General features: G+C 43.4%; 1 protein-coding gene across 1 annotated transcript in view; it reads right to left on the bottom strand.

Moving 5' to 3' along the window:
• Nucleotides 1-979: 979 nt before the first annotated feature.
• The window catches only part of smarca2 (SWI/SNF related, matrix associated, actin dependent regulator of chromatin, subfamily a, member 2), a gene marked incomplete in the record, with an annotated part of 51607 nt that continues 43766 nt past the window's right edge, over nt 980-8820 (bottom strand). The window contains 5 exon segments of the mRNA XM_037680855.1: nt 980-1352; nt 2806-2939; nt 3561-3687; nt 6308-6409; nt 6689-6794. Of these exon segments, the coding sequence (XP_037536783.1) occupies nt 1317-1352; nt 2806-2939; nt 3561-3687; nt 6308-6409; nt 6689-6794 (505 nt within the window).

The raw sequence follows: 8820 nt of genomic DNA, 5'->3' as shown, positions 1-8820 counted from the left end.
GGACCAGGGTTTGGGACCAGTCTAGGGTTTGGTACCAGTCCAGGGTTTGGTATCAGTCCAAGGTTAGGGACCAGTCCAGGGTTTGGGATCAGTCCAGGGTTTGGTATCAGACCAAAGTTAGGGACCAATTCAAGGTTGGGGACCAGGGTTTGGGACCAGTCCAGGGTTTGGGGTCAGTCCAGGTATGGGACCAGTCCAGGGTATGGGACCATGTGAGCCGTGACGACTGACAACAGATGTGATGATAAAACCCGTTTGGAAGGGAAGGATAGTTTTCGTGCCTGGCCGTACGAACCTGAGCCGAAGAAGAAAAACGACGGTTTCTTCAGAGATTTATTTATTTCCACGTTTGTAGAACGCGTCGCAAAAAAAAAAAACAACCTCCTGGTAAGAAAGTACTTCAACGTTACCGCCATCTACTGAACTGGAGGTGAAACTGCAAACGCTGCTTTACGACAGAACGAAAGAACGTGCACGTTGGCAACATGTCGATAAAACGTTTCTTATTTTATGAGCGCTGATTGAAGCTTTGAACCACAGAAGACCGTGGGACGGTAAAAACAGAGCCGCTAGAAATGGAAACGGTGGAAAGCAACGTGAAAGTAGAGACATATTTATAAGTTGTTTTTTAATTGAAACTATTCCAATAAAAACTGAAGTCAGAATGAAGCGAATCAAAAGTGATAATCTGAGGCGATGGTTCCAGATTGTTCGAAAACTGCAGCTGAGATTATTCTGTTTGAATGTGACGCTCAGTATCAACCACACAGGGATTATTAGTTATAACAACATTATTATTATTATTATAAGTAATCATTTTCCGGCAGTTTTAAGGCCTTTAACTGAGGATGAATCGTGTTCATTCTCATTATTACGTTCCACAGAGAAATAAAAGTGATAAATGAGCAGTTGTTTCTATTCTAACATTTAACGCAGCACAGTGGACAAATAAAAACTAAAACTTAAAAAACGCGCCTCGGATGTTAGACCCCAGATGTTTTATTTATAATTATTGTTTTAATGAAGGTAAACTAGTTTTAGAATAACCAATCTTTGTTTTTTATAAAGAATTGGTGGTTGTATATAAATATACTAGAAAAGAGTTTAAAAACAGGAGCCGATTGGTATTGCTGTTTGTTACAGTCTGATTAGTAAAACGCTTCAAACGCTGGTGGCAGCAAAGACAAAAGCAACTACAGACTAACCAAGGAGACAAAGACACAAAATAAAAAGGATGAACTTAAAGAAATGGAAGATATTGTCCTTTTGTTTCGAAGCTCTTCAAACAATATCCTCGTGACCTTCCTCGTCTCCGCTCAGTCGTCGTCGCTTTTGCTTCTGTCTGACAGATCCTGCAGACACGGAGAGAAAAGACGATTCACAAAACAAGATCTGAACGATGGAGGCAGACGAGGGAGTGTCTGAAAATATCTGAGCTGTCCAGAGCTGAAGCCCTTACAGCTTCATGTTTTACTGAGCGTGAAACCAAGACGAAAAGGACGACCGAGGACAGAGGAGACACAGAGACATACGTCCATCACTGTCTGCACCAACATTCAGACAAACTCCATCACTGGCTTTACATTCAAAGTAAACTTAACACCTTAAGATGTAAAATCAAACACTTTAAACCGTCCACTGTATTTTTCACCGTATAAGTTGCACTTTTTTGCATAAATTTGCAGGTCCTGCGACTTTTACACAGAAGCAACTAATAAAACGTTTTTTCCACATTTATAACAAATTTATGGCTGAGATCAGACGATTTCATTCATTCTGACATGGAAAATATTGAACACAAACATTTTCAACCACTAGAGGGCCCTCGACTTATATGGCAAGCCAAGTGTCTCATTAATAGGTAAAAGTGGCTATTAATGAGGCACTTGGCTTGCCATACAAAGCACCTTGGTCTCGCTCCAGAACTCCTGGATCAAACGTCAAATCAGCTTCATTTCGCTGCGCCGCCCAGGAGAGATGCAGCTGATTTGACCATCGAAGTGCATTTATTAAGGAAAAGTTCAACTGAGACTCACCTTTACTATAATGTCGAGCAAACAAATAATTGTTTTTAAGTGTTAATCTTGTTAACTTCTTGTTAAAGTCCTCCCGTGCGCGCTCCCGTGGCCGCCATTTGGCAGCCAATCGATTCTTGGTTCAACACCGGCTCATGTCACCAGGCTGTCAGCGGTGACACGTCATAGATGCAACTTATACGGCAGCACATGTCTCCTCTTCTTTTTCCTGCAGCTGCATTTCTAACATCCTTCTACCACTATACCCACTGTCCCTCCTCTGGACATGTCCAAACCACTGTCCCTCCTCTGGACATGTCCAAACCACTGTCCCTCCTCTGGACATGTCCAAACCACTGTCCCTCCTCTGGACATGTCCAAACCATCTCAGTGTGTCCTCTCTAACTTTATCTCCCAGTTGTTCAACCTGTGCTGTACCTCTGATGATCTCATTCCTGATCTTCTCCATCCTTGTCTCTCCTAAGGAGAACCTCAACATCTTCATTTCTGCCACTTCCAGTCCTGTCTCCTGTCTTTTTGTCCATGTCTCTGTCTCCAGACCAGACAACATAGCTGGTGCCACCTTTGACCTTTGCTGACACCTTTTGTCACAAATCATTCCTGAAACTTTTCTCCATCCTGCCTGGACTCTCTTCTTCATCTTACTCTGACTCGTGCAGGGGTTCAGTCTGGGTCATGGGGGGCTCTGCATTCGGTTTGTGTTTCAATGACTGAACGTAGTCTGATAAGTTAATTAGACTTTAAAATGAATGAATGCCGGCAGACGTACGTTGTCGTCCTGGTCCTCGTCACTGTCATCATCGCTGACCACCGGCTTGGCCTTCCCCCGGCTCTGCCTCTTCTTGCCTTTATCGTGGCCGCGGCCGTCCCTGCCCAGCTTGATCTTCACACGCACGGACTTTGCTGAAAAACAAACAAAGCAGGAAGCGCTTAAAGAATCTAAATAAACAGAAAAAACTCTTCCCGGTTTCTGCCTGTGAACAAAAACATGCTGAGACTTTCTGGGATCACTCATCACAGCAGACCAAACTATTTTTAATGAACTTAATCTCCACCAGCGCACAGCCTTCATGGTTTTTACATTTTAAACTGAACGGCAATAAAATTAATAAAATATAGTTGACATGAACAGCAGAAGTTATTTTAGACGACAGGGACCCGCTGTGGTTCAGACTAGCCTTTAGCTCATCAGTTTTGTTAAACTATTTATACAAACACATTCCAGGAGCTATCTACAGCAGGTAAGACACTGATTAACATCACTTCCAAGAATCTAAACTACTTTTAAAGCTAAATGTAACTCTCAGTGCAAGGTGTTGTTTTCTCATTTGATATAAAATTAGGATTGTCTAATAATATTTTTCCAGTTAAAACTGTTTAACTGGTGTAAGTTTTGTTTTTCGTCTCCTGGAGTTTTGTGGCAGCCTGAGTTCACAGAGCGTGCAGAGCCAGCAGCACCGAGTGGTTCTGCAGCACTGAACTATAAAGCCGTGACACGAGGCTGAAGCTGTGCGTGTTTCTCACCCTCTGCCTCTGAGTCATAGTCATCATCATCATCCTCATCACTGTCGTCCTCGCTCACTTCGTCCTTGGCGATCTTCTGTCTGGCACTCTTGAACACGGACTGAAGAACAATGGAGTCCTCGTATATCTGAAAATAAAGAGACTACAGGGTAGAAGGAGTCTGGCTTCTTGCAGTGGTTTGACTGGAAATGAAGTGTGGGAAGGAGAGCTGAAGGTGTGAACTTGCACCAGAACCCCATCACACCTGAATGAGCTGAACATCAGCTGACCTGCACACGATGTGCACAATGAACATGCACGATGAGAAACCATCACCAGAGCGAGCTGCAGGTGAGACCTGGGAAGGAAAAGCTCTGATTCAACACGGACGGACCCAGTCTGTCCCTCTGGACTTCAGCCTACGTTAACCGGGCCTGGAGACAGAACACCCTCCAGTCAGTTCCAGCCAGTGAGATAACGAGCTGGAGATAACGAGCAGGACTGGAAAAGGTGTGGACACAGAAGGGAAGAGAACTATAACGCCTCCGTGTGTCCTTTTTTTATAACCTACGAAAGGAGGCGTTGCAACCGTAGACCTTACGCATAATCACAAGAAGGAAGTAACAAGAGTTGATCCTCTCTGAAACATAAAAAAGGAGAAGTCTGGAAGTCTCATCTGTTTGTGCAGAAATATCACAGGAGGTTGTAAAACAGAGCGGGGCGTCTTCACTCTGGACTTCAGACACTGTTCCGTTGATAAGTGACTCCACTCGACTCTCGTCTTCTCAGTAGAGTTGCACTCGGATCCAAATAATCTGAACCGACCCGGCCCACACGCACATTATTATGGCCCGGCCCGGTCCAAATCTGAAGATTGGACACAACACACAACTGGCTGATGGATGAGCCGCACGATCGACATGGAATTTTTATTTAAAAAAATTATTTAGCACCTGCTGCATCTTTGTGCAGCCCACACTGCAGGAAAAACTTCCTGCTGCAGCTGATCAGCTGCTCTCGATGCAGAGTGGATAAGTGGGCGTGGCCAAGAGCGCTTGCAGGTGGCAGAGAGCTGAAATCATGACATTCTGTGCTCTTTTAGAATGTTTAGAGTTTAGAAACATTGTTTAGAATATTGCAAGAGTGTGGGAAGGGTTTAAAATGCCTATATATATATATATATATATATATATATATATAAAAAAACACACACACTAGGGATGGGGCCGATCCGGTATCGGCCTCCGATACCAGCATAATTTACGTATCGGATTTTTCCGATCCAACCTGGAGAGATTTCCGATCCATGATGCATGTCTATGTCTGTTGAAACGTCTCCACATGTGATTCCCTGCCAGCTGCTCTGCACGTTGGCTTCAAACTATGGAATGGATTTCCTGAACGGAGGCATGTCTCATGAACCCAGAGTAACAAGATCCGCCTCACATTCAGGAAATCCATTTCATAGTTTGCAGCCAGCTACAACGTGCAGCAGCACTGTGGCTAACAGCTAACCAACTTTTCATCGAAACATGTCCGCTGTGTGGAAGTATTTTACACTAAACACCACAAAGCAACGTGCAATGTCTGCAGAGCCAGAGCACCACATTGAACTGCAGTAAAGTTAGTTTTACGATGGACATTCAAGCTCCGGGGCTTCAGCGGTCTGTTATTGTCGTTCAGTCCGGAGAAGGCAGTCTGATTTCAGTCAGCCGTGCTCAGACTGTCCGTCTCAGAGGAAGGGCAGACTAAGAGCGGCTGACTGAAATCAGACTGCCTGCTGCGGACTGAACAAGAAGAACACACCGCTGAAGCCCCAGAGCTCAGATGTTTACAGAGAAGTTGCTAAACTTCATTGTAATTAATGACCGACCTCTATCAGTTGTAGAAAACAAAGGGTTTCTCAGCTTGATACTTGCACCCAAGATATAGTTTACCCTCCAGGAGATATTTATCAGTACAACAGTAGACGATCATAAAAAAACATATGAATTGAAAATTACTAGAAAATAAAACGAAACAAAAACAGCTGCATTATAAAGCGATGTAAAATACTTAAAACAGGAACATGTCTGTGTTGGTTTATGACGTGAACTTAGCAGATGTTTAAAGCCTTCTAATCACTTTAATATCCACTTTAAAGCTAGGAATAATAAAAAAAAAACATGTTTTGTGTTAGCAGGATTTAATTCCAACTTTGAAACTTATCCAATTTATCCAACATTAATAAAACGTACCTTATGTTGCCTTTTTGTCCATGCATGCATAGATTTGTACAAATTGTACTTGCCTGTAGAGGAAATGATTACAGCCTCATATAAAATGAATAATGATGATATATCGGGACGGTATCCAGATTTAGGTATCGGGAACGGATCGGAAGTTAAAAAATGTGGATTGGTGCATCCCTAATAAATACTAAAATAAACTACTATTTACTACTTGTACTACTATTCCTACTTATCGCGGGGCTTCAGGGTACGGATCCCCCACGATAAACGAGGGACTATAAATTGCCATTCTCTCTCTGTACACGCGCTCATTTCTTGTGGCGGCGTCCAGCTGAATCCTGACATGGGTCAGTGACTTTAGGAAGGTCTGGACCTCATCACTGGTCCACGGCACTATCTGTGAAACGAGTGTTTGCTCAGCACGACCCGAGTTAAAACCTGCACATTTCTGCTCTCCGTCTCATGTCGAAATGCTCGAGGACACCAGGAAAGGTGCAGGATTAATGGGATTAGAAAATATTCTAGAGGGTTTCTTACCTGGGATCCTTCCAAGTTGAAGGTTTGAGCGTTTTGGCAGAGAAGCATCACGTCCTTCTCCAGGTCTCCTAAACTCCTGTACTTATGGTTTCTCACACGTTCCTGTTGACAGAAGAAATGTGGCTTTAGGTCACAGAGTGGCTAAAAGTCCGACACATCTTTGCTTTCTGGTTTAACTCGAGCTCCTGTTTGTCTTTCATCGTGTGATTAAAGCTGCAACGAACACGTTTCTATAATTGAGTTCACGCTGTTCGTTTATCATCTGCTTAAAAACAACTGTTTAGTCATTTTTAGAATCCTAAAAGAACCACGCTTCTACATCATGTTAGAAATCCTCTGCTTTCTAGTCTTCATCAGATTATCGAGTGTTGAGCAACGGACCTTAATCTTCTTGAAGTCCACGGGTTTTCTGATCAGCTCGTAATATTCTGGCAGTTCCTTCCTGGACGGGAGCTGCACAAAAACTTCGCTGAGTTGTCTTCCTGACCTGCAAACACAAAAGTTACAAAGTTTCCATCTAATTCGTTTAATTTGTCCGGCTGCAGACGGTAAGCTTTAAACGTTCATTACGGAGGACACAGAGGAATTATCATCATCATCGTCACAAACTGAATTCTCTTCAACAGCCATTTAGTTTGTCCCTCCTGAGTTGCTGTAGTCCACGGTGGCCTACAGACAAGGTCTGAATACTAACAAGATGATCGAGACTCCTGAATTATTTGACATTAATATCAGTTCTTCAAATGATCTAAAACATTGTGTTTCAGGAAGTATTCGTGTCAGGTGACGTCCAGTCGTTGGATCTTGAACATGAGAAACATCCAGATGCAGTTTCAGGTCAATCAAATATATAATTTTTAGTGATTAGTTGAACTGAAAAACTAATGGAGACTCATCACACATCAATGAACTGCACATATAAAATGACCTTATAGACACTCAGGTCTGATTTGTTCTCCGTGGTCCGCAGCGCACGGCCATGAAAATGAGCCGGACGATGAATGTTTAACGTCCTTCTCCATCTCTACCTGCAGCTCCTCCAAAAACACATTCCTCCAAATCTAACAAAGTAAAGTCAGGTCCTCTGATCACAGAAGATCAACGTCAGGACTCTGTGGTCTACACTCATCTGCAGGTCAGAGGTCACTCTTTCAGGGATGAAGATGCTCACACCCTGGACAGAGAGGAACGATGGTTTGAGAGAGGAGTGAAGGAGGCCATCTTTGTGAAAAGAAACTGTCCATCAGGGGCGGAGCCTCCGGGTTCAACCGTCCCCCTCTTACAATGCTGTTATTGCTAGTATCACTCAGCCCCTGTGAATAGCAAGCGGCCATCAGGGCACTAACGATCTGTCGTTAGGATGTTGGTCCTCCTTGATCATGTGAGCAGCTGGTTCTGGATGTCAACAACAAACTGGTTGATCCACTCTGAGAAGGTGTTGTTTATAAGACTGAGTTTGTTGCAGCTCCTCAGAATGAAGAAGTCTTTTGGACAAAACATGAAACGTTTCAACAGGAAGAATCCGTCCAGAGGACCTGACTCAACCTTGTTAGATTTTTTCCACCTGGATTATTGAGCAGCATCAGGATTCATTCCTCCAACGTTTGAAAATGTAGAAAAATAAGATTTGCCAAGGAGGAATTTGTTTTTGTTTTTTTTACAGACACTTGATTGCTCATGATGACGCTGCTTCCTCCTACAGGTTCTGTGCTGAAAGAAAAGCATCTACTTCACACGATTAAAGCCTGAAACTGCCGCTTAGTTACTCTGTTGTATTTAGCAGCAGAACGTATTAATAAATAAAGACCTAAAGCGTGTTCTGGAGCCGTGGCCCCGTTAACACAGATCAGTGATGCAGTCATGTCTGAAGTGACAAACTGTCCTCCTCCCCTCCACCTGCAGAACAGAGAACATCAGCCCCAAGTCTTGGCAGTTACATGTCATGAAGGTATTTCCTAGAAATGTCCAAGGTGTGTTGATGCATGACAGGACGGTTTTGAGGATCAGTGGTCTCTTGTTCTCAGATCTGCACACTGATGTTTGAAGGAAATGAAACCTTGACCGATGCCTGGCTACACTGATGTGATAAGACTTTATTAAATTCTAAGAAGACGACTCATACTTCAGCTAAAATCACGCTCGCTTCTTACAGCTCAAAGGATTTTTTTTTGTTTTTGAGCAACAGCGTTTAAACTTGGAATCTGAGGTGTTGGGAGTGGAAGCTAAAGTTTGTTCCAATCTGCTGGAGAGTCACGGTACCAGAGGACTGACTGAGAGGCTCAATTTCAGTACACAATTCAAGTCCAACGTTTGTTTTCCTTTTCCTCCTTTCGGCTGCTCCCTGTGTGGAGCACAGGGCTGTGGTCAGAATCATCTGGCCCCTAACCAGAAGAATCACATCATGTTGCTGCTGATCTGTTTCATGTTGCTGCTGATCTGTTTCAATGTTGCTGCTGATCTGTTTCAATGTTGCTGCTGATCTGTTTCATGTTGCTGCTGATCTGTTTCATGTT

The sequence above is a fragment of the Nematolebias whitei genome, chromosome 8 (assembly GCF_014905685.2).
Source record: "Nematolebias whitei isolate Nwh7 chromosome 8, NemWhi1, whole genome shotgun sequence".
NCBI classification, from domain to species: domain Eukaryota; kingdom Metazoa; phylum Chordata; class Actinopteri; order Cyprinodontiformes; family Rivulidae; genus Nematolebias; species Nematolebias whitei.
The sequence above is the reverse complement of the archived record's forward strand: the minus strand, read 5'-3'. Positions and strand labels throughout refer to the sequence as shown.